The sequence below is a fragment of the Notothenia rossii genome (assembly GCF_949606895.1).
Source record: "Notothenia rossii genome assembly, chromosome: 5".
Taxonomy (NCBI): Eukaryota; Metazoa; Chordata; class Actinopteri; order Perciformes; family Nototheniidae; genus Notothenia; species Notothenia rossii.
In genome coordinates, this window is record NC_136903.1 from 5330490 (window position 1) to 5357305 (window position 26816).

Sequence of the window (26816 nt, forward strand, 5' to 3'; positions counted from 1 at the left end):
TAAGAACGTCTACCTATTATTAGGAGAGCATTTTACACATTATGGGCGACTGTGGCTGTGAGGGAGTGTGGTCGTCTTTCAACCAGAAGGTTGTGGGTTCGATCCCAGCCCATGCATTCAACATGTCGATGTATCCTTGGGCAAGATACTTAACCCTGAGTTGCTCCCGATGGCATGGCCAACGGTGTGTGAATGTGTGTGAATGTTAGGTCCTAGAGTAAGGTACACTGCTCTGTATGAATGGGTGTGAATGGGTGAATGACATGTAGTATGTAAAGCGCTTTGAGGGGTCTTAAAGACTGGATAAAGCGCTATATAAGTACAGTCCATTTACCATTTACCATTATTGTTTGGCTATTTTCCTGCTGAAAGACACTTTAACTAGTCTACAGTGTGTGTGTGATGGTAGCTAATTAATTTATCAAGCTAATGCTAAGGGTCGAGCTAGCGCCATTAGCACCTAACTTGGATGCTTATAGCTTCAAGCTACAGCAACAGAAACAAACTGAGTGGCTTCACTGAGAGGTTTAATATCAGATTTTTTTCGGCAATCTTGTAATTAGCTGAAATAAGAACCCTTACCTTTTATTAGGAGAGCATTTCACACCTTATTTTTTGGTTGTTTTCCTGCTGAAAGACACGTTAAGTACAGTTTGTGTGGTGGTAGCTAGTTAGTTTATCCAGCTAATGCTAAGGGTTGAGCTAGCTCCATTAGCGCGTAGCTTGGATGCCTTATAGCTTCAATCTACAGCAACATAAACAAACTTATTTGTATTTTTGTTAGATTTTTAATATTTGATTTTGTGGCAAGCTTGTAACTAGCTAAAAATAAGAACACTAACATATCATTAGCAGAACAGTTTACACAATATATTATGTTTGGTTAGTTACCTGCCGAAAGACACTTTAAATACAGTCTGTGTGATGGTAGCTAGTAAGTTTATCTAGCTAATGCTAATGGATGATCTAGCCTCATTAGAACCTAGCTTGGATGCTGAAATAAAAACAGCTAGCCTACCTAATATTGGCAGATCATATCACATATTATTATATGTTTGGTTAGTTTCCTGTTGAAAGAAACTTCACTGTGTGTGTTATTTAGCTCGTTAGTTTAGCTAATGGTTGAGCTAGCCTTCTTAGCAATTAGCTTGGATGCCAAATAGCCAACATCATTTTTTTTTAGTTTTGTTTTAAAATATCCTTAAGGTTCTGACTGAAAATACTATACTTATGCATAATATTCTTTATCATCTTGTTCTGGCTGTTCATCAAAGTTGTATGATGTTTACACTGGCTTTGAGATCAGACCCAATATTCATAAAAATATTTTCAAGCTTCATGTTATCATCAACTGGAAATAATTATATCTTCTGCCTCATTTTATAAACAACCCACATATCCAGCCTGACATATCTGGTATCTTTGAGACTTTGGGATATATATTCTGGTAGATTTTCTCCAAAAATAATCATGCCAAGCACCTCTTCAAATTTAGTTTTTACCTGAGTTGTTCATATGTTTCTTAAAAATAAGTAATTCAGCACACCAAAAAAAGCATTAAACAAATGCAAATAATCAAAAAAAAATAGAAATAAACTCAAATCAAAATCCTCCAATTAGTGGATTAAAGGTGGCAGACTTTAAATAATAATACATTTGATTTTTACAGCGCTTTTCCTAATGCTCAAACACGCTTTACATACAGACAGAAACAATTTAAATAAATGAACAATGTTTAGCTGCAAAACATGAACTTGTCATCACTGGAAATGATCTCTAATCCCATACCTCACTTCCTGCCGGCCGCTCAGACAAAAGAGACTCTACTGTGATATTCAATTCAATTCACGGCTTTTATTGTCATGTGTACATAGTTACAGTGAAGTTATGACAATGAAAATCTTAGGTCACAGGCTCCTCCAACAGTGCAACACAATAACACAGATAGTGCAAATAAATACAATATAATAGAAATAGTGCAGAATAGTCCGTATACAAGTACTTGGAATATTGATATAAATTGCAAACAGATGAATGTTATGGATGTTCTTTCAAAAGTTCAGGTGTTTAACAGTCTGGCCTGTGGGGTGAAACTGTACCATAATGTAATATGTGTGAAACTGAAGTTTGCTCTCCTCCCCCTCCCACCTTCTTACACCTTTGCTCTCCCATACTCAGTACTTCTAGTAGCTTCCTCTTCCTCCTCCTCTTCTTCCTCCTGGTAGTTTAACCTGTGCTGCTCCTGCTCCCCCCCTCCCCCCCCCCTGCAGGCTGGTGTCCCTCCGTAGTCCCCCCCCTCGGCGGCGGAGGCCCTGCTGCCCTGGACGGCGGGCGCCCCCTCCTCCCCCAAGCTGCTTCCCAGGGAAATGTCACTTTATTGTCAATGCTGCTTAACCAACCAGACCCGACCACCATCACCACCAACACCACTACCAACACCACCACTACTACTACTACTACCAACAACACCACGGAGAACAACAATCATCCAGACCAAGACCTCCACCACAACCACTACCAAACCGCTGCCTTGTTTGCTGCTGCTCAGAATGGACACACAGGTGAGTCAGAAATAAACTTATTAGTGCTTCTCTTTAGAGGTTTAAAGGTCACCTATTATGCAAAATCCACTTTTTCATGTTTCTTCTACATCAACATGTGTCCCCTCTTCTCCATGTCTCTTCTACATCAACATGTGTCCCCTCTTCTCCATGTCTCTTCTACATAAACACATGTCCCCTCTTCTTCATGTCTCTTCTACATCAACATGTGTCCCCTCTTCTCCATGTCTCTTCTACATCAACATGTGTCCCCTCTTCTCCATGTCTCTTCTACATAAACACATGTCCCCTCTTCTTCATGTCTCTTCTACATCCACATGTGTCCCCTCTGTGTAAAGACACTCTGAAAGTTTCAGGAACAAAGATTCTCTCTCTTTTTGTCCTGATCCATTTCTATAAAAACCTGTGTGAAAATGAGCTGATCAGATTTTGGCCACTTTATGATGTCATAACGATTTTTTGGCTTTTGGTGTAACCATTAGCCAATCAGCAACCAAGGTAACCCCCCCCCAGACAGAGAATCAGCACTTTGGAAACAGGGCTGAAACAGAGGGGATTATGGGTAATGCTGCAATGATCTGTTAGGTGTTTGGAGCCAAACACTTCAGAGACATGTTTTGAATATATCTGAGAACTATAATATATTGATGAAAAACAGTATAATAGGGGACCTTGAATATCAGATTATTTATTTTTGATACAAGTTTGTAACTAGCTCAAATAAAAAAAAACATTTGATTTTGAGAAATTCCTTTGATTTTTATTAGGATTTTTAACTCAAAAGAATATATTGACACAAAAAAATCCAGGGGGAAATCACTTAAAAATATTCAAAACAACTTCAAAAAGCATCTTTGATGGAAGAAAAAAACACAAGACATGGAAATTACAAGATAAACCAACTAGTCCCTGTGTACCTCCATGAAAATGAACTGTCAACATACCCCACGAAGCCACCTTTTGAGATTTGGATATCCTTTTCTGCACATGTAAAAAATAGGAGAATAATATTTACTGTATATAAGAGATAAAAACAACTGTCAAAAAGACTTTTGAATTAATCAAAATGACTGAAAATCCATGTTGGAAACATTTAAAATAATAGAAAATGTTATTAATTAGCTTACAATCAAAGTATATTGGCCTTGGTGTTAATAATGGTTATAGCCCTGATTGCAGTTTTTTAAAATACATATATAAGCAGTTTTGTACTTGTGACCCTCACATAGACCTACTTTCTCTAACTCTTGGGTACATGGTGTTTGCTTAAATAACGTGCACATCAGTCAGTGTGCTCCAGTTTTTCCTGTGGCTGCACTAATGAGTCTGCATTTTAAAGCGGAGCTGAACCCGGTGGGAATCTGTGGTTTCGGTCCGCGGTCGACTGGATGATTGATTTTAAAGAGCAGTCTTCAAGAGATGCCGAGAGGCTTGTGTTGATTCATATTGATTGATGGAGAGAGGGTGATACACTTAAATACAAACAAAGGCTTCACACAGCATTGATTGCTCTATGAGGCTGATATGAATGAAATAGAAGTGCACTCCCAGGGTCATAACTAAGATATCGCCATGTAGTCATTATAAAATCAATCAAATATATTTAAATAAGATACGACACATTTAAAGCTATATTCTGATACCGTATAGACTAAACAATTAATACAAATAATAATTGGCAGATTTTGAAAATGGTCATTTGTTGCAGCCCTAATTATATTATAATTAAATATTCAACATAATTTAGTAGAGGTGGGCAATATGGCCAACATCTTCTGTTATGGTACATGTTATTTATATCAAAGTTACATTAAGTTCAACAATTGACTTGTTCTGCAGGATTGGCTCATTGATTTCAAAAAGCTGACTTAACACAGTAAAAATGCAATTGTTTTTTCCTTCTTCATGTCTGTATTAATCGCGTTAACTTACAAAGCAGCTTGATATGCAATATTACGAGTTCAAACGAGATCTTTGACATCAAGCAATAATCACAAGATACTTCGGTACAAATTGTATTTATTAAGCTCTAACGGTGGACACATTTCTTCAGATGCAGTTTACACATTCATATCGCCCAGTCAATCACCCAAGCTTCAGACATTCACCAGTCGGTTGTTTACTGATGTATGTTATGTTCTAGGACAACGCTGGAAAATGTCTTCAGCTTGTGTTTACCTCATAGCTTATTTCAGACACCATAATTTAGCTATAAGAACGTGAAGTGAGAGGAGAGAGACCAGCTGCTGATAAGCACTCTGCATGTTATCATGTCTGCAGTGTTATGAAATGCGTCTGATCTCATTATGTTGGCTGCCATTAAATGAGATGGACCGTCGTGTCAGGGCTGTAACCTCAGCATGGGTGTCGTCTGCAGGCTCGGTCATACAGACAGTGGCACAGACAGACACACACACACACACACACACACACACACACACACACACACACACACACACACACACACACACACACACACACACACACACACACACACAGTGCAGGTCTATCAGGATCCGCTTCCCGCTGAGATGTTTAGTAACATTGTCATTCGAGGCGCGTTGATCCATAAACACAGCTAATGCAGCTGAAGGACAGCTGTGCTCAGGGATCATAGGTGGATCCACACACACACACTCACACTCACACACACACACACACACACACACACACACACACACACACACACACACACACACACACACACACACACACACACACACACACACACACAGACACACACACACACACACACACACACACACACACACACACACACACACACACACAGACATTAGTCTTTCCCTCCATCAATATTTCATCGCCCTGTTCTTTTCCAACAATAGTTTCCGTCTCATCTGAACACCGTTTACCTCCACTCTTTCACATAGACTGTCTTTTTATTTGTTCTAAAGGACAACACATGTTTCCACGAGTGTAGAACTCATATCAAAACAAGTAACAGAACTATGCAGATAGGATCAGCACTCACCAAAGACTTTGTGTAACTTAGAAGGAAAGCATATCTAGTTGTATGAACAAAAGCTCTTGCTAGTAACATGTGTTTGCACATTGGTTGTACCTGCATCCGGGTTTTAATTTTCCTAAACTGAGATACATTTTTATGTTAAACTACTTGCAGATATTTGATTTCCGGATGGGAAATTGATAAAATGTTGACAGTAAATCAACAAAAGGAAGGTGAAAAGTGCACAAACATGCAGTAGGAAGCTAAGAGAAAGAGGCACATTTTAAAGAGCAATTTGGAGTATTTCTTTTTTTACACGAAGAAGGAATCTGTTTTTATTCAGATCTGTTTTTCCTGGTGGATTCATAGTATCAGATGTGTGGATATGTATATGTGACACTGTATCTGTATTTGATGTCACATGCGCTACAAACATGTGAAATATTTGCCTACTTCTGCTTTTTTAAATCAGCTTTTAATGTTGATCAAAGGCTTCTTTTATCAGTGTTTCTGCAATACTTAGACCATTTCCAGACAATTTCTGTCTATATCCTAAGATGAATGGATAACGTCCCATTGTACGAGACAGCTACATTTGGATGCCTTGTCATTTAGGTAAAGATAAAAGCCCAACTCTGTGACTACAACTCCTGGGAAATGTAGTAGAGAGTCAAATGCCATGACAGTTATTGTGAATGTATGTTTGAAATATCTCTGGAGTTGTATTTATTTCAGGATGTTTAACAGGAGAAGACAGAACTGTACCATGCTTCATCTTTCAGAGAAAAACAGTCGATTAAAACCCATTGTCAGAATGAGGCTACTGAAACAGAAGCTTTCTTAACACTAGAACCACCAGGGGTCGCTGTATACCTAAAACCGCCAAAGGGTCAAATGTACGGTCAGAATGCATTGATTTTCAAGGTACAATGTTATTTTATTTATCATACTAGAACACAGGGTTAACAGTGAGTTTTGATCATCGCACAGTGATGTAACTTATACCAATAGAATCTGTGGACTCTCAGCTTTCATATGATATCAAGTGTGCAGATAGCATGAAGTATGAAATATCGCTAAAAGTGTCTCTATCTATCTATCTATCTATCTATCTATCTATCTATCTATCTATCTCTCTATCTATCTATCTATCTATCTATCTATCTATAACTATCTATCGTTCTATCTCTCTATTGGTTCTAGGAGCCGCAGTAAACAACAGGCGTTGCTATAGCAACACGTCATGTTTATGTTTACGCGCAAGATCAATAGCGCGAGAATCACTGCATTTTAAATATTACCCGCTGGCACTGATGGGTATAAATGGCATTTTTTTTATCTGACTTCATATTGACAATTTTTAACAACAGAGGGTGCTACATAACACACTTTCAGGAAAAGTCACGGACTGGGAGACTTGAATATTTTATTGAAAAAAAGTGACATACAATCAAGAAACAGCTGCGGGCTTTCTTAATAATGTGGACTGTCGCTGTCTATGTAAAACAATAAAGTCATAACGAAATAATGCTGGTGTATTCTACCAAGTGATTCATATTAACTACTGTAACCCTGATTTTGGACAATTTGGCCTACAGTACTCAAGTAGAAAGCCTTTAAATTACATTTTTATTTTTATTCTTTATTCTTTTAATTGAGGTTAAGCACACTGGATGATCCCTATGTACAAAATGTGCTGTTAAAATTAACTATATTACAACGTCTAGTGCAAAAAACGCCCAAATTGAGGTTAACAAAACATAGTGGTGTTATTTAGTATTTTATTTACAGTCTACAAAATTTCCTGTGTATGTTTGTGGTACTTTCTTCTGATGTATTTGAGTAGTTTTAATGATATTATAGGATATGATTATTGTATTTAGTTGACGGCTCCTGGTGTACAGCAGCAGCAGGTAACACTTGTATTATCTTTTCTCTGTCAGAGTGTGTGAAGCTGCTGCTTTCTGCTGGATCGCCTGCTGACGTCTCGGATGAAAATGGATTCACACCTTTACACTTTGCCGCCGCCCACGGACACAGCAGGTGAGTTCACACACACACACACACACACACACACACACACACACACACACACACACACACACACACACACACACACACATACACACGCACATACACACATGTTCACAAACACTGCAGTTTTATTTTACTTTTGATAACATTTCACAGCCATCCTCGCTCCCTGAGGCTCACCTAACCCATAAGCCCTTTAAAGCTTAAACAAACCCTGCCTTCATTTAAGCATTACTACTTAAAAGGTTAAAAATGGAATTTATATGGTGCTTTTTCAGTTTTTGTAATCACTCCTAGTATTTAAAACACAAGAATGCTTTGAGATAGGGTTTCCACCCACAATTATTTCATTTTATGTTCATTATTTAGGATATCAAATGTCAATATTGTCAAAACTGCAAATCGTAAATTCCTTGAAACCCAATTTTGAATTAATAATCTCCATGTTTTTATGCTGGATGATTGGTAGAGCTTTCATTATAAATTATAAATGACAGTTAATGCTTACACTACACACACAGTGTGCTCTGATCACACGTATTGATCCTGATGTGATGGAAGAAACTTACTGCAGGAGAGACTGTCAACTGAAGTGAGGTGTGTTGTGTGTTTGTGTTGTGTGTGTTTGTGTTGTGTGTGTTTGTGCCAACAACACGATGCCCAGCACCAGCTGGGGAATGTGCAGTGTTTTAATATCTGATCACGGTGTTATTTATAGAGTGGGGATATCCAAAAGGCACACACACACACACACACACACACACACACACACACACACACACACACACACACACACACACACACACACACACAGCGTTTATTTTATGGGCTCAACTGTGTTTCGTGGCTCAAATTTCCTCCGATCATCGTCTCTCTCCTCCGGTTGGACGGCTGATGGAGTTTCTTCCCTTGTCTCTGGACAGGTGGTGGTGTGTGTGTGTGCGTGTGTGTGTGTGTGTGTGTGTGTGTGTGTGTGTGTGTGTGTGTGTGTGTGTGTGTGTGTGTGTGTGTGTGTGTGTGTGTGTGTGTGTGTGTGTGTGTGTGTGTGTGTGTGTGTGTGTGTGTGTGTGTGTGTGTGTGTGTGTGTGTGTGTGTGTGTGCGCGCGTGTGTGTGTGCGTGTGTGCGTGTGTGTGTGTGTGTGTGTGTGTGTGTGTGTGTGTGTGTGTGTGTGTGTGTGTGTGTGTATGTGTGTGCGCGTGCGGGTGTGCTGTTTTTTTTTAAGTAGGAAAATACACATTGTTACCAGAGATAATATATTTATATATATATATATATATATATATATATATATTTATATATATATATATATATATATAAGATGATTGTCAACATTAGACAATAGATTTCACTAGAAAATACTTGACATCTATTATCAGCTAATAACTAAGGTATTAATGCAAGAAAATATGATGATAGCTATTCAATAACGCCAAATAACATACATTTGCAGTTACAGCACTTGGATTTGAGATGTTGCCTTTTGAGTTTGGTCAAATTAAAATATAGGTAAAAATATATCATTAAAAAAACTGCCATACAAATTCAGCAAGCTCGTCAAGAATACCTTTCTAAACAAGATCAAATACATCAGACAGACAGACAGACGTATATTGGACGTACTGTGAGCATCATACAGTAAGTGTATATTTACATGCACGTTTCTACCCCCGGCCTTTAAATCATGTTTTTTTTTAGATTCTCTATTGTTTTAATTGAGGTTAAGCACGCTGGATGATCCTTATGTACAAAATGTGCTGTTAAAAAGAACTATATTACAACTTCTGGTGCAAAAAACGCCCAAATTGAGGTTAACAAAATATAGTCGACCAACCAATCAGGTTTTTATTGGTGTTATTTAGTATTTACAGTCTACAAAATCAACCGTGTATGTTTGTGGTCATTCCCTATGAGATATTTGACCCTTTGAAAAAGATCAAACATCTTGAGACAGACATAGATATATTGGACTTTGTGTGTATATTAACATGCATGTTTCTACCCCTCCCCCCCAGCTGTGTGGAGGCGCTGCTGTCTGCAGGAGCTGCTGTGGATGTGTCGGCGTCGGGGGGGCAGACCTCTCTCTTCCTGGCGTGTGAAACAGGAAGTCTGGAGAGTGTCCGCGTCCTGCTGAGCGCCGGGGCCGAGCGCTCACGCTGCACCGCCGTGAGTTACTATTTTTATTGCATATTTTTATTTCAACTCCTTGTTTTTTTAATCCATTTTAGAGAAAGGGTTTCCATCAGCGATCAAACTGTCCTGTACTTCAATAATTAGCTTATTTAAATTGTTAGGAGGTAGATTTGTCTAAATGATATTTGTTTATATATCATTATGTTTGATGTATTTGCAGATACGCAAACACATTCTTGTGGTTCACAGACACTGATTGGTGATCTGTTTCCACACATGATACACAGCACTGCTACAGCAAGTTTGATAATAAAGGCAGCTGTAAAGTGTGATGCCATCTTTGTTTCTACATTAAATGTATATTTTGACATATGGCACAAACTGTGCTTTGCCATCTTTTTGTGAATATAGTCCCAGGTTAATTTAAAGAGCTCAAACTTTAGAGCCTCAATCTAAATTAATATTTGTATTATTAAAGATAGAATTGCTCTTTTTATTGCGTATTTTTGTTTCAACTCCTTGTATTTTAATCAAAGGTCACCTATCATGCTATGTTTAGGCAATAGCATAGGTCTCAGATATATAAGAATATATAAAAAACATGTCTATTAAGTGTTTTGCTCAAAATACCAAACAGATCATCCATTCTAGCCATGCCTCATATCCCTCTATTTCACTTCCTGTTTCAAAAGTGCTGATTTGGGGTATAAAGCTTTAAAAATAAAAATAAATTATTTTAAAAAAGAGGGGAGGAGCTTATGCGGGACCCGGCAGCTACTGTCTAAACTAAATACTGCCGTGATGAAACGCCATATCATGGATTATCAAGGATTATCTCTGAAACAGTATGGAGCTCAAAGGCTTTCTCTCTTGCCGGTTATACCACAAGGTGAGTTCCTTTTTATTTCCTGCTTCTTCACACACATGCTCTCCAGTACAGGTTAGCTCTGAGTGTTAGCCATGCTAATGTAAACACTGAGCATATTACGTCCAAAACAGTCGGGCATTGTTTCTGATAGCAACGTTTCTGATAGGGCCGTGGGTCCACATTTCAGATATTACGTCATATCGGACGCAAATCTGGATCAGCTCCGTTGTAGCACCGTTTTTAGAGATTTGGGTACGGAGGAAGAGAGAGAGGGTTTTATTTTCTGACGCTGTGTGAGTTCCCCGACACACAGGGGACACATCTTTATGTATAAAAGACATCAAAAAGTGCATTTTGCATGATAGGTCCCCTTTAATCAATTTTAGAGACAGGGTTTCCATCCAAATTCTATCGTTTTTCACATTAGAATGATTTTTGTTCATTATTTAGTATATAAAGTGTCAACATTTTCAAAACTGCTCATTGTAAATTCCTTGAAACTCTATTTTCAATCCACGATGATAATAAATAACATAAGATTATCTTTTTATTTATTGTTTTCAACTGTCACAATACCTAATTTCCTCTCGTGATAAGTTCAGAGTACTATGATTCTGATTACCCAAGAAGTGTATCTTAAGCACCACTTTCTTCTACTTATTACAGATGCTATTTAAAATTGGTCTTTTAATCAAAATAAATGACGCTGATGATTTCATAGTATTTACGGATTTATTTTTTAACATCAAATACATTAAACAAATTGGAATAGAGACACATTTATGCAGCTTTTCAATTTAAAATATAATGTATATTGTGCCATTTGATGAGTCACTGCCCCCCCCGACACATTGTGTTTATCCTTTCTTCAGTTTTAGTCCAATTTTATAAACTATACTCTGGGAAAAACAGAAGAATAAAAGTAATCTTTTCTCCTCTGACTGGTGCAAGCTAATGAATGTACGGGTCTCCATGGTAACCAGAGGGCCTTGTTAGTTGCCGTGGAAGCACGAGAGCAGAGCCTATATTTAGTGTACCTGCTTTTGTTCCACATTTAGCTCGGCCCCCCCGCTGAGTCTCTTTAGCAAATCTGACCTCCTCTGCACACGATTATTTATAGAGGCACGAAAAGATGGCCGACGACGGGTCAAACGTAAATATTTAACACGGAGGAGGAAGAGGAGGATACAAAATATTGAAATATTAAAAAATAAAATATAAAAATGTAATATATATCTAAAAATATCATTAAACATGAATATTAAAATATCATAGAACAAACATTTAGAAATCAAGCGGAAAAAATACATAATGTCAAAATGTAATTAAAAAATATATTCAAATATCATACAAAATGTAAAAAACAATCAAATAAAATAAAACAATATATAATACTAAATCTTAAAATACCAGTTCATGGGGAATTCAGCTAAGGGTGATTTTCAGAAAGTCTATGTGTGCTCCGACATGGTTAATTGTAATTGTAACTAAATCATCATAATCAAGAAAATGATTGTCATGCTAATACGTTATATAAAGAATCATGAGCTGCTTCACTCGTATGAGCCTGCAGGTGACAGAAGTGGACATTTCTCAACTTGTCTTGAGTTGTCAGAAACACCGATAGAGAAATATAGCAGTATTTACATTGAAATAGAATGGAATAAAATATAAAATATCTGCACAATGTTCACAATATTATTATAAATACAATTATTCTTCTTCTTCTTCCCTGTGCGCAGGACGGCTGCTCGTCTCTCCACGCCGCTGTGCGCTCCGGACACGTGGACACTCTGCGCCTCCTGCTGTGCTACCGGACGCAGGGTGACCCCCCCTCTGTGACCTCCGACCCCCCCGGTGTGACCTCTGACCCCCCCCTCGCTCTACCCGAAGCCCTGCTGAACCGGGACAACAGCGACGGATGGACGGCCGCTCACATGGCTGCTGCCCTCGGCCTCAAGGTGGGGAGCAGCCGCCAAAATATAGAATAAACCAATGGAGGAAACTTTATTTAGTCGTAACCCGGGAGAAGCTGCAATGTTGTTCAGCCTGTTTATTTACTGTGTGATCATGCTGCTGTACTTACCAAACAGCAGGGGGAATATATTACATCTACCACACGGATGGACACGTAACTCTATATATAAACTCAAACATGTAATAACAAGAGATAAGCAATTCAAATGAAATAAATGGCCTGTTAGCTTAGTTGCTAACTCCACAGGGCGTTAGCATTTGATTTGTTAGCATACAGTCTGTTGTTAATCTGCAGCCAAAGTTTTAAAACATTCAACTTTTTGGAGGCAAATACCAGTCTGAAAAGAATATACACGGATCAAAAAGATGTCCAACACATCACAGATCATGGTGGTTACAATAGGACTGAACGGACTTTCTCATACGGACTATCATAGCTATACAAAGAAATCGAGGAGAGTGGAAACAAATGAAGTCAACACACTGCTTTCCTGCAGCTATGATATCACTTTGAAAGGTTTCCACTATTTATTTACACCTCACTGACTCTACCTGCGCTAATGTCCGGCCGTCAGTCTCCGCAGCAGCAGGTTAATGGGACCGCTGATCTCAAACAAATGCAGGAGACACCAGACTAGACTACATCCAGGGTCTGACTGGAATATAAATGAGACCCCCTCCATCGTTAATCCATGCTCTCCAAACACACAAGAGCTACTGTTGCAGAAATACTTTGTAGTTTCACACCCTGTACTGTGTGTGTGTGTGTGTGTGTGTGTGTGTGTGTGTGTGTGTGTGTGTGTGTGTGTGTGTGTGTGTGTGTGTGTGTGTGTGTGTGTGTGTGTGTGTGTGTGTGTGTGTGTAGGAGTGTCTGGAGGTGCTGTGCAGCCACAGTGAGCAGGACATCGAGAGGAGGGATAAATGCAATCGCACTATTCACGACGTGGCTACTGATGACTGCAAAGACCTACTGGAAAACCTCCGTGAGTTTCCACTTGTTTCTGTAAAAACACAAAAGCTTCATTCGTGGTATGTTTATGCATCGTGCCATATAAAACTAAAGATAAAGTTCATAGTAAGAGTAAATTATTCAAACAATAAAATAATCCACGACACTATTAACTATTTTATACTATAGTTTATCCATTAAATGATTTATAATAGGTTTCCTTTAAAGCTGTTTTAAAGACCTTTCTTGTTTGAAAGATATCACTCGAGCATTTGGTCCAACTAGTTCCTGAACAGTGTCCTTCACATGCTGATAGACAAGACAGTCACAAGATGGAGGAATACCGGTTCTTGTACATCCTGTCATGTACAATACTGAGTTTTTTCTCAAAATGTTGGCTTTCTTTCTGGAAAACTAAAAAATTCTGACTTTTTGACCAAAATTCTGACTTTTTGTCAAAATTCTGACTTTTTGTAAAAATTCTGACTTTTTGTCAAAATCTCAAAATTCTGACTCTTTCTCAAAATTCTGACTTTTTGTCAAAATTCTGACTTTTTGTCGAAATTCTGACTTTTTGACAAAATTCGGACTTTTTGTCAAAATCTCAAAATTCTGACTTTTTCTCAAAATATCAAAATTCTGACTTTTTCTCAAAATCTCAAAATTCGGACTTTTTCTCAAAATTCTTAGTTATTATCAAAATTCTGAATTTTTTATCAAAGTGAAAAAATTCTCACTTTTTCTGAAAATGTTGACTTTTTTTCAAAATTCTGACTTTCTCAAAATCTCAAGATTCTCACTTTTTCTCAAAATCTCAAAATTCTCACTTTTTCTGAATACTTAAAAATGTTAATACTCACTGGTCCCCGGCTTGAGCTTCAGTCTCAGGATCCATGTATCTGTGATCCTCTCCAGAATGGAAGTAGTCATCACATACAGAGCATCAACTAGTTCCTGAACAGTGTCCTTCACATGCTGATATCCAAGAGAGGGAGTTACACAGTCACAAGATGGAGGAATAGAAAGCAGTATTCAATGTTTACTTCAGATTAGCTCCACCTCAGAAATGATCATGCTTGTCATATCATGTTGCTCTCATACTGGAAGAGGACATTCAGTATTTCCCTAACATGTCTCTGTCCTGCAGACTCGTACCGGGTGCTGGTGCTCCTCCAGTGTTCAGGTGGAGGAGGTCTGGGCTCCATGTGTCCGGTGGAGGCTCTGGAGGAGGAGGCTCAGCAGGGGGTCCACCCTCTGGTTCTGGGCCGGGTGACGGTGCACCGGGACACGCTCTGGAGCCAGCTGAGATCCAGCCTCAGCTCCTCCTTCACCTCCTTCCTCTGCTCCGTCTGCGGGGAGGAGGAGGAGGAGGAGGAGCAGCGCCCTCCGCTGGGCCTCAGCTCCAGCAGCATCGCCTCCTTCATCATAGGTGGGTTTTTAAGTCAAATGCCTCTTTTAATATCTCCTTTTTTTATTTGTTATATACTTTATTTTTAAGTCGTTGACACATTACAACAAAAACATAACAAACAACACATAGGTCACCAGAGGCAGTATGTCACATGAATATGTTCACAGCAATTAGTCCAGATGTGTGTTGACTCCAGTCCAGCATAAGAGGCTAGTAGATTCATGTATAACACATTTGTAGGGTGGGCATGCAAGCAAACCGCACACAGGAAACCAGCAATTCATATGATCCCTTTCTTATCATGATGCTTTATTTTTACATTTAGATCTTTATCACAGTTTTTGGCCATAATGTGAGGATTTAATTGTTTATTTATATCAGGGGTGGGGAACCTTTTTCCTCTCAAGGGCCATTTACATTTTTCCAACACCCTCCGAGGGCCGTACAAATTATTGACCTCTGCTTAAAAATACTAAAATCACTGCCCATTCATTTGGCCTTTCTTTCATGCCGTGCAAAGAAACAGCAACCTCTTAATCCAGATATCTTACCATGACTCGTGCATGCATCCACGTGCACGGTTGTGGCATGACCACCAAAACAGAAAGATTTGGACACAAGATGCAAATTTATTTAGTTTCCTATCCATGTGGACATGATTTAAGTGTGTGTGTGGGGGGGGACCTAACCTCTTCCAGGGGGGTCTGGGAGGATGCTCCCCCGGGAAGATTATTTTTTAAATGTTGAAGTTAAAAGCATCAATCTGGTGCACTTTGAGAGCAAAATTAGGAGCTCTATGGATACATCTCTCAACATCCATATGAAACAGAACTGGAAGCAGATTTCTTTTTCTTTATGGATATTTTACAAATCACTCCCCTTTCAAACTGTATTCTTGTTTATTAATAACACGTTTTTTACTGTCATCTAGTATTTTATACCTGTTTATCTTATTCTCTTATTTTTTTATAATAACTATAATGATCATATAAAGATGTGCCTTTACCTCACTGGTTGGAGAAAAAGCTTCTTATATTCGTTAGCATAGCTAGCTAACCAGATGCTAATAACAACAAAGTTATTGACTGTATGATCAGTATGACAGATGAACAGATCGCCACTGGGCTTTCAACTAAAGACACAGCCACGCAGAAACTGCGGCATGTGTACGGCTCCTTATGGGTACTGACATTTTTGGAAGTGCCGGAGCAGCGTTCTGGTGCTCTCCGTCAGAAATACACCCCTGTCAGACGAGACATACCACGTGATGACACGTTAGGCTCGTGTTGTGTTCAAGGACCCTGACCTTGGCCAGGAAAAACAGGCACTCGCTTGTTTAATTTTTTGGCGGTCTAGATTTCTTTAATTTTGTTCTTTTTTACGTGTGTTTATAAATTACCTCGAGGGCCGTACCAAATGGTCTCGCGGGCCATATACGGCCCGGGGGCCTCAGGTTCCCCACCCCTGATTTATATGTTGATTGTGGAGGAAATCCTACATTGAATCACCTTCTGGTAAGAAATTAACACCTCGAGAAGATACAGGAAGGACAGATGAACCCGGACCAACGTGTGCTCCAGGGATCTGACCCCGGTTATAACAAAACACAGGAAACAGCGAGGGGTGGGATACTTTATTGTAGGGCTGTACCCGAATATTTGTTAGTTGGAGTACTATTCGGGTTTCAATTTCGTTATTCGGATATTCGTTTTGTTTGTTTTTTCGTTTTTTATCCCCGTTTTTTATTGAAATCTCCAATATCAACGTAAGAGCTTGTGCCTCTTCGGAGGGTGCTAACACTTTACCACTTAATCACACTTAATCTCCGTCACGTTGTTTCCATAGCAACAACAACTTCCTGTCAACAGCGCTACCTCTCCTTCAAAATAAAAGCATGTCCATAAATAGGAAGCTGAGCCAAATTACACTTAAGACATGTACAACTGCAACGAAAGTAACAAACACAATGCGATATCCTTTTCAATTCCAAAGAACACAAATTGGGTTACATTAACAAATAACTATAAAACAACAATACTGTAGAATAACTAAATGAATGCCGTGAATAAACCGAAATACACGTGTTGAAGCGGTTCGCTGCTGATTACTACGCATGTTGTATTCTTAATGGCATACTGTGCGTTTCGCCAGTTTAAATGTGTTAATAATATACTATACTGTGGCATTTAGGACTTTTATCATTACATTTTTTACATGAAACACAATTTGTAACCATGGAATTGGAATTTGAGCAATATCATTCTCTGACATTCTTTAAACATACAGGGCATTTCTTTGCTAAAATATTTTTGGCATACTGTGCTCTTATGACATTTTAAAGGATGAAAACAAATTGAATTCAACACTCGATGACATTCAAATTTGTTTTTAATATTTTGACATACTATACAATTATTTTTAATAAATGTGTCGGGAAATTCTTTCTACCATGACTTTTAATGTAGGAATTGATTGTGACATTGTTTAGGAAATTCAGTCTAACTGTGTGTCTGATCTTTGTGTGTGTTGTGTGTGTGTGTGTGTGTGTGTGTGTGTGTGTGTGTGTGTGTGTGTGTGTGTGTGTGTGTGTGTGTGTGTATGTGTGTGTGTGTGTGTCCGTGTGTGTTTTTTGGGGATGATGATGAAAGACAGCACTCGCAGCAGACAGATGCATAATGGATGAGATGGGGGAGGAGGGGGAGGAGGGGGGGGGGCTTCGTCGCCAATTTAGGAGAAAATGTCTCTTCCGTGTCGACGGGGATCAAACTGCAGACAGTGTTTGGTGTCTGTGTCTCACTCCCTTCAACGTGTGTGTGTGTGTGTGTGTGTTTGTGTGTGTGTGTGTGTGTGTGTGTGTGTGTGTGTGTGTGTGTGTGTGTGTGTGTGTGTGTGTGTGTGTGTGTGTGTGTGTGTGTGTGTGTGTGTGTGTGTGTGTGTGTGTGTGTGCTGCAGTAGTTTGGTGGCAGCCTTTTGACAGAACAACAACTCCTGACGATTCAACTATAGCTCGACCTCGGAGTCTGTGAATTTGTCGCTCTGAGGAGGAGAATTCATTATTTCACGAACAAACGTCCTCTTTAATCTTGTTTACATGAATGTCCTGACCAAGATAGCAGCAGCACAAAGGAACAGATGTTTCAGTGAGTTAATAAGAAGAGACATTTGCATTCTACAAAAACAGATATTGGAACAATTGCAAAACAAAATGTCGAACTGTCAAGAGTTCATTTGTGAAATAATTTAAAAAAAAAGAGAAATGCAAATATGGAACACACCTAATATATTTATCAATATGAATTGTTGATTAAATAAAATTGAGGCATACATACTCATGTTTTCTTGATTTTAGATATAAATAAACTAGGTCAGAGCAATATCACGATATATCTTTATAACTATGAAGAAATGTGACATATATATTTTTCTATCCTGATATTCTGTTTCTTTAATTTATCACTAAAAGGAGAAAATACTATTTATTTGCCAGGAATTCATTTTTTTTCTTTCTGTAAAGACTAAAATCTTAAGCTGACCAATCACAACAGATCCGGCCAGCTAACCAATCAGAGCAGACTGGGCTCTGGTTTCAGACAGAGGGTGAAAAGAAGTGCTGCAGCACAGGCAGTATGAGAACAATAAAGAGCTTTTTGAACATTAAAGCATGGAGACATGTCCCAGTAGAGACACTACATACTGATACACACCTGAACATCAGCAGGAGAGGACTCTTTAAAGTAGAGACACTACATACTGATATACACCTGAACATCAGCAGGAGAGCACTCTTTAAAGTAGAGACACTACATACTGATATACACCTGAACATCAGCAGGATATGTCCTTTTTGACCATTTTCTGCCATTGTATTGACAAACGGACTAATTGATTATTCAGATAAATAAGGAGATGACGAATCAATATTTAAATATTATTTGCAGACTTAGCTAACGTTTGCTCTGCAGTTAATCGCCACAGTGCAGCAGGGTTATTTCTTTGACAAATGGAAGTTCAATGTGAGCCATGAAGTTCATTTTTCATAAAGTTGGAGGTTCAATTAGTGAGAGAAACCTCCAACTTTTGCCTCCACAGTTTCTCTCGGGGATGAAAGAAAAGTAAAGCTATGGTTTGGTTGTCAGAACAAATGGGGAGTTCTACAAAAAGCTTTACTGCCTGTCAGCACGGGGAATTAAACCTCCTGAAAGTTTTCTGAGTTTACTGCAGAGCTGTCTCCTCGTTAGTCGCTGAGCCTTCATTCTTTAAAGGGGCCCTATTCTGCTTTTTAGGGTTTTCCCTTTCCTGTAGGGTGTTATAGGTTTTAGTGCATGTGAATGGGCTGCAAAGGCTAAAATCCCTCTCCCACACACTCCCCCCTGCCTGAAACACCTCCATTGGACTTACTTCCTGAACATTAATGACATCACTACGCAACACTCACGTCTCTATTGGCTAGCGCTCCAACACATTGAACGTTGTTGTGTAGTGGAAGCTTCAAATGAAGAACAAAGCGAGTCCAAACTGAACGTTTTTACTTTATATTATTATAACAGTTTCCAAGAAGAACGGTATTAGACGGGGAAAATGCACTCGACAAAACTCATACATAACCGGAAAGAGAAAGAGCAGGGTACATACTTGCACTTCAAAAATAAAAGCATTTCCTGTAAAACATTCCACCCTTAACTTTCGTCAGGAAGCAAACAAACAAATTATTTATATATATGTTTTAATAAGTTACAACAAACGTGATAGGCTAAGGGGCGGGACATCCCTAAGCGGTTGACTCTTACCATATTTTATTGTATCTTTTATTGGACATTTAATTTCTTATATCTATATATCTTATTTCTTTATTGCACATTCTTCTACTTCTTATCCGTTGCCCCCGGGGTGATGAAAGGTATTTCTGATTGATCCTGATGATTGTACGACAGGTTTGTCTGATTGTTGAGTTTCTCTCCCACACACTCCCTGGGTGTTTCTCAATGTCGAGGATGCTTCCTTGGTAGGACATGTCCCTCCGAGTCACTTGCTTCAGAAGCGAGGCAAGAATCCTTCCCAGCCTCGGAAAACGAAGAGTGGTGGAACAGGCAATATGCGAGGCCCCGCCTTAAATGGAGCGCGATTTCCGCCAAAGATTTGGGGAAATTGGTCCGTGCGCAAAGCATTGTGGGGATTTTAAGACCGTGAAGTCTACACATGTGCATCCTCGAAATTTCCCGCAACGAAGTATGCCGGGCTCGATAAATTCCAAGTATGTTGGACATTGGAACAGTCCTTCGGCGGTACTCGATGACTTAGCATCCTTGAAATAGTGGCTCTGGAGCAGCTTTACTCGACATTGAGAAACACCCCCTGACTGAAACGCCTCCATTGGACTCCTTTGTTTACTTCCTAAACGTAATGACATCACTATGGAACACTCACGTCTCTATTGGCTAGCGCTCCAACACATTGAACGTGATAATAAACAAAAAAGCAGAAAATATACATGTTGAATTTACAAATTGACAATAACAAAAACAAAATATGTTTACTTCTTATCTGTTTCCTTTATCTCTTTTTAACCTGTTTCCCCCGCGATAATAAAAGGTATTTCTGATCCTGGTTGATCCTGATTGATCCTGATTGATCCTGATGATTGTACAACAGGTTTGTTTGATTGTTGTTCCCTTCTGTTCTCCTGCAGGAGACACTGAGTGGTTGCCAGATCAGGAGCTGCCTCTCTCCCCCTGGGATCTGGTCAGGAAGCCCCTCAGTCAGAGCGTCACCATCCGCCTCAAAGGTACCAACCTGGCAACCCAAACTCATTCTGCAGCACCGAGCCAGAACCAGAGCGAATATCAGAGAGGATTAAATGTTATCTGGAGGATGAGAGGAGACTAAAAAAACACTTTGGATTCATTTGTAGCGTGGGCAGCGATGAGTCAAACCACATAAAGGAACATTAACCAGAACAGTTTCCAAGAATAACTAATTAATTATCAGCCAAAATCTGAATTAAATATAATTGATTGTATCATATCGAATAAGAAAAGTGAGGACTGGCACGGCACATTCAGTAAAAATGTTGTTGCTTCTCTATAGTTAACGTCAAACGACTGTTTGTCGTTAAAGGCATTGAACCTTTGGAGTATGAGCTTCAGGACACCGAACCACAAGGATAATACAATGATTTATATCAAATGAATTGACATCTTAATCAAGTAAGACATTTAAAGGTGGGGTAGGTAATTCACTTCAGAAACACTTTTTGTTATATTCCATGGAATGCTCTTAACATCCCAATAGCAATGAATATATTAAATACTTTGACAATAAATACATAAATAAATGTCATCTGTGGAAGCCGTGGCGCTGTAAAAAGCACGACCAATCATCTGAGCCGGCCCGGCTAAAATAACTGGATGGCCTACCTGCCTGTCAGCCTTCCATCTGTGCACAAACTTATCTCGTGCCCTCATTGGTCATGTGCACGTTCGTGTGTGTTGGAGGAGGGGCTCTGTAAGGAAGTCTGAAGGAAGGGGCAGATTTTTTTCGGCTGCGTACTTTCAGATTCTAGCGCACTCGAGCTGGTTTCTCCAAAATTACCTACCCTACCTTTAATGTCTTGTTTTATCAACAACAACAACAACAAGTTATTCGGTATAATATGATATAACACAGAGGGAAACAGGAAACGTCCATTTGTGAGGCTGAAAACTGCGATCTTTGGATAAAATATTTATTATATTACTCCTAAACTATTGATTATTATCAGTTGGCTTTGGTTTATTGCAGCTTCACACCTGTAGGCTTAAGTGCTTTCTTAAAATGTCTTGTTTTGTCACGTAAAAACCAAATATATTCAGTTTAATACGATACACAACCGAGAAAAAGCAGGGAATGTCCATTTCTGAGAGGTTGAAAAATGCATTTATTGCTAAAAAACGGGTTCTACAATCAATCCATTTATAAATAGTTGGTTATTATATGTTGCATTCAGGGCATTGGAAATGTGAATACGATGATTTTTATAGAATGTATTGACATCTTAATCAAGAGAGGCGTTCAATGTCTTGTCTTATCATGGGAAACCCAACGTCGAATATGATACAAAAATGTCCATATTGAAAACAGCTTGTTCAACAATCAGCAGATTATTCGTTACAGCTGTTGAATGTTTTGAGCGTTTTAGTTTGAGGTTAATCTGAAGGGCTCTCAGCCGTGATGTGACTCTGCTTCTGATCGGAGAGGATTTGAGGAATGGTGGTGTGAGTTTCCCGCCTGTGTGTTTCCGACAGGTCTGTCTGAGTCGTGTCTCCACGAGTCGGCTCTGGAAAGCCTCTTCCCTCTGCCGCTGCTGCACAACTACGTCCGCCTGGTACACACACACACACACGCACACGCACACGCACACACACACACACACACACACACACGCACGCACACACACGCACACACACGCACACACACACACGCACACACTTAAATAGATACAAACACACAGAAAGCACCGCGAGGGATCGAGGGATTAGATGAGTAAAACGTAAAGAGGAAGCTGGAAGACTGCAGCAGGAGAATTGAGAGGCAGAGGTGACGGACAGATAAAAGGAAGGAGGTTAAAGCAGCAGCTGCAGCGCCCCCTGCTGGGAAACTAACAAAACACACTTACATTGTTACAATATGACAGAACAGTCAGCAGCAGCGTCTGTACCGTAAATGTATGTGTGACAGTTAGCTGATGCTTTGATCCACTGTGACTCGAGTCTGACGATAAAATAAGTTTCACAGCTTTGTTCATCTCTGCAGCATTCAGGAAATTAAGGACGTTAAAGCTGCAACTGTTTGTTTTTTTATGAATGAATCCATGTATAATTTGCCATTTGATTGTTAATCAATCAAATTAAAAAAGTTATTATGGATCTATAGGAGAAACGTTAGCAAGAAGTTATATTTCTAAAGCTGTCATTTATCATTTGTATTTGTATTATTTTCATGGTTCGGCTAATTCATCAACAAGTACCATATCATTATAATAATAACAATTATTATATATAACATTATAGTTTTTGACTTCCCCCTTGATAACAACATGGTACCTTCCTAGTATAATGTGATAAGATGTACTTTATTGATCCTAAATTGGGATTTGTTTCCGTTACAGCAGCATGTTAAAACAAGGCATTGCACACAATGTGAACAATAAAACAAACTGTAGAAAATGAACAAAAATTCAATAGAAACATCTCACAAGTTGACCGTGAAAGATAAAGTGAAAGATAATAGAAATACTGACGTACCTCTGAGACACAGAGTCCAGTGACGGGGTAAACGTACCATGTGACTCTGTCCCACGGGTCAAGGCGGAGCTTGTTATTGTTGCATGTCTCTAAACACTTTTGTCCGTCAGTTTCAAGTTTCAAAGCTTTATTGCCGTTAGCACAGTAGCTACAGTGTAGATATGGCAATGAAAAACGTAAGTCACATGCTCCTCCAACAGAGCAACATATATAGGAGATAATGCGGTACTATTAAATCCATGTAAAATACACATCACAGCAATGAGGCCAGATACATGAAACCAGGATACATCCTTTACTGTCAGACTGGATCTAAACGCAGCTGCCTGCGCGCTTGATAAATACTTTCTGATGTTATATTAATTATATCTACTTATCAGCTACATGGCCCTAACGTGGAAAGCTATACAAGCATTTGTACCAGTGCTTTTTGCAAGTAGACGCTTGCAGGCCAGAGTAGCTGGAGTGAGTCAACAATAACACAAAGACATATCTGAGAAGAGATCAGGACGAAGAGGAAAAGAGAGATGAAGAGACCAGGAGTGTCAGAGCAGGAGGAAGAGGAGGAGATGAAGACATGTGTGTGAGGAAGATGAAGTGTCAGAGAGAGGGCCAGAGGCAGAGGAGACTCCAGCTGGACCACATGGGATGTTCTGATTCTCCTTACATGTTCCATCACAGCAGCTCAATCTAGCAGCTCTTAGTACGGACACATATTGAAATGTGTTGCTGCACAGCTCACCTTTAGCTCTCTGAAGAGATGGGGGATGTCATGTGTGTACTTCATTATAACTAAGTACTCTTACTGTGTTCTGCTGATTTATACTATATGTTAGTTAGTTTGTCTGAACACCTTGTTTCTCTTGTGCATTGAGAACACTTGTGTTAGGGCATGATTTAACAATAAATAGGTTATACAGTATAAAATACCACGTACGGTCCGCCCTCCCACGCCACCCTGGCATGACCTCTTGCCCCCCCTTTTCCCCCCCATGTCAAATGTTCTAGAACCGCCACTGTAAAGGACATAGAACAAATAAACAGATAACATAGTGCAGGACTAGTTCTGGATCCACTAACCCCCCCTGTTCCTCTCTCAGGTGGAGCAGTATGGAAACCTGATCTTCCACGGGCTGGAGGGCAGCTGTCTGGAGTTCATCGCCAACCTGGTGGCTCGCTGCATCAAGGTGCGTTCACTAAACGCTCATCCAGGAAGCTTTAAAGCCTTTAATGATGAAATACATACATAAGATAAATATCCATCTCAAATTCAAATGAGAGAAACATCAACATGGAAGTGACATGTTCCACTAATAGCTACCAATAAAACCTTTAAAGGGGACCTATCATGCAAAATGCACTTTCTGATGTCTTTTATACATAAAGATGTGTCCCCGGTGTGTCGGGGAACTCACGCAGCGTCAGAGAATAAAACCCTCTCTCTTCCTCCGTACCCACATCTCTAAAAACGGTGCTACAACGGAGCTGATCCAGATTTGCGTCCGATATGACGTAATATCTGAAATGTGGACCCACGGCCCTATCAGAAACGTTGCTATCAGAAACAATGCCCGACTGTTTTGGACGTAATATGCTCGGTGTTTACATTAGCATCGCTAACACTCAGAGCTAACCTGTACTGGAGAGCATGTGTGTGAAGAAGCAGGAAGTAAAAAGGAACTCACCTTGTGGTATAACCGGCAAGAGAGAAAGCCTTTGAGCTCCATACTGTTTCAGAGAGAATCCTTGATAATCCATGATATGGCGTTTCATCACGGCAGTATTTAGTTTAGACAGTAGCTGCCGGGTCCCGCATGAGCTCAGCCCCCTCCTTTTTATTTTTTAAGCTTTATACCCCAAATCAGCACTTTTGAAACAGGAAGTGAAATAGAGGGATATGAGGCATGGTTAGAATGGGTGATCTGTTTGGTATTTTGAGCAAAACACTTCATAAACATGTTTTTGATATATTCTTAAACATCTGAGACCTACGCTATTGCCTAACAGTAGCATGATACCTCACCTTTAAAACATCATAGAATACAGGGCAAATTCTTCCTCACCTGCTCCCATAAGTGAATTGAATTAATCAAAAGTAGTGTCTTTATTTATTTGACAGGGATACTATACATCTAGGCATATGTACATTTAAACACATTCTACAAATGCAATAAAAATAAGACTTCCAGGCCTTGCACACAACATTATTTGCATGTCAGTATTTGTTTTGATTATCGTGAATACTTTCATACATAACTTAAGCAGAGGAAAATCCATTCTGCTTCGGTGCATCAACAGGTCGGGATAACTCACTCACAAAATCTAAACACTGTTCATACAATTCATATTTTCTCCCATTGATTTTATTCCAATTGAACAAGCCTGCATGTTTCACGACGGTCAGGTAAATAAATAAAAGTTATGATCCGGTATTGTGGCCATCACCTACGACTCAGAGGGATTAACTGTCTTTTGTTTCATTGATATTCTATATAATAATCTCACAATTTTTTTTTTAAACAGTATGAAGGAGGTAAGAGAAGGGAGTAGGATCTGTTATAGGAATAATATGAAGTTAGTACAAAGAAGCCAGCTAAGGGACTTAACCTGTTAATTTATTTTTAATTAATTAATTAGTATGAATGTTTTATTAATAACCTATAATTGTGTATATGTGTTATACGGATACATTTCATTAGTTATACAGAAATAGGAGAGACCTAGCAGCTTCCTCTCATTCACATTCTCCTCCCACTGCACAACTGTAGTAATAGTAGTAGTAGTGGACCTCCTTTGTTTCCATGGCAACGTGCTCCCGTCTCACCTCTCTTCCTCTTCCTCCTCTTCCTCTCTCTCTCTCCTCCAGTCAAAGCAGGATGTGGGGGGGCTCGGCTGTGACGTGGTGAGGGTGGAGGTCGACGAGAGTCTGACCAAAGAGCAGCTGCTGGAGACCTTCATCAGCTGTGGTAAACACACACACACACACACACACACACACACACACACACACACACACACACACACACACACACACACACACACACACACACACACACACACACACACACACACACACACACACACACACACACACACACACACAAGTTTACTAATCAGTCTCAAAGTCACTGAAAACGTCACAAAACATGTCAAATATGACGTAGAAAATATGAAGCCATCATCTCATCGATCATAACACGTCCTCTCCTCCTTTGCAGGTTTCCTGGTGCCTGCGGGGGGGTCTGGCTCTCGCTGTGTGTTGGTTCTGCTCGAGGGTCTGGAGAGAGCCTCGTCTCTCAGCGGCCTGATGGGAGATCTCTGCCTCAGCCTGGACAGCCGGGGGTCTGGGGCTCCACTACATCTGAACACAGGTACTACTACTAATATATAGTATACAAATGAATACAGGTACATCATATATCACATTAATACAGTTACTACTACTAATGTATACTATACAGATGAATACAGGTACATCATATATCACATATACACATTAATACAGTTACTACTGCTGCTAATATCACATACACATTAATACACTGCTGCTAATATCACATATACAGATGAACACAGGTTCGACTGCAGGTATCATTTCACTCGTACTTGCCCCTGCACATTTACCGTATGTTGACGGT

General features: G+C 39.5%; 1 protein-coding gene across 1 annotated transcript in view; it reads left to right on the plus strand.

Annotated features, from left to right (window-relative positions):
• cttnbp2 (cortactin binding protein 2) overlaps positions 1–26816 on the plus strand; it is an 89772-nt gene that overhangs the window by 53359 nt on the left and 9597 nt on the right. Inside the window, exons 5-15 of the mRNA XM_079679801.1 lie at positions 2271–2561; positions 7473–7572; positions 9577–9727; positions 12305–12523; positions 13405–13522; positions 14636–14917; positions 20586–20681; positions 22180–22259; positions 24279–24365; positions 26045–26144; positions 26397–26549. Coding sequence (XP_079535927.1) covers positions 2271–2561; positions 7473–7572; positions 9577–9727; positions 12305–12523; positions 13405–13522; positions 14636–14917; positions 20586–20681; positions 22180–22259; positions 24279–24365; positions 26045–26144; positions 26397–26549 — 1677 coding nt within the window. The remainder of the gene's footprint in view (positions 1–2270; positions 2562–7472; positions 7573–9576; positions 9728–12304; positions 12524–13404; positions 13523–14635; positions 14918–20585; positions 20682–22179; positions 22260–24278; positions 24366–26044; positions 26145–26396; positions 26550–26816) is intronic.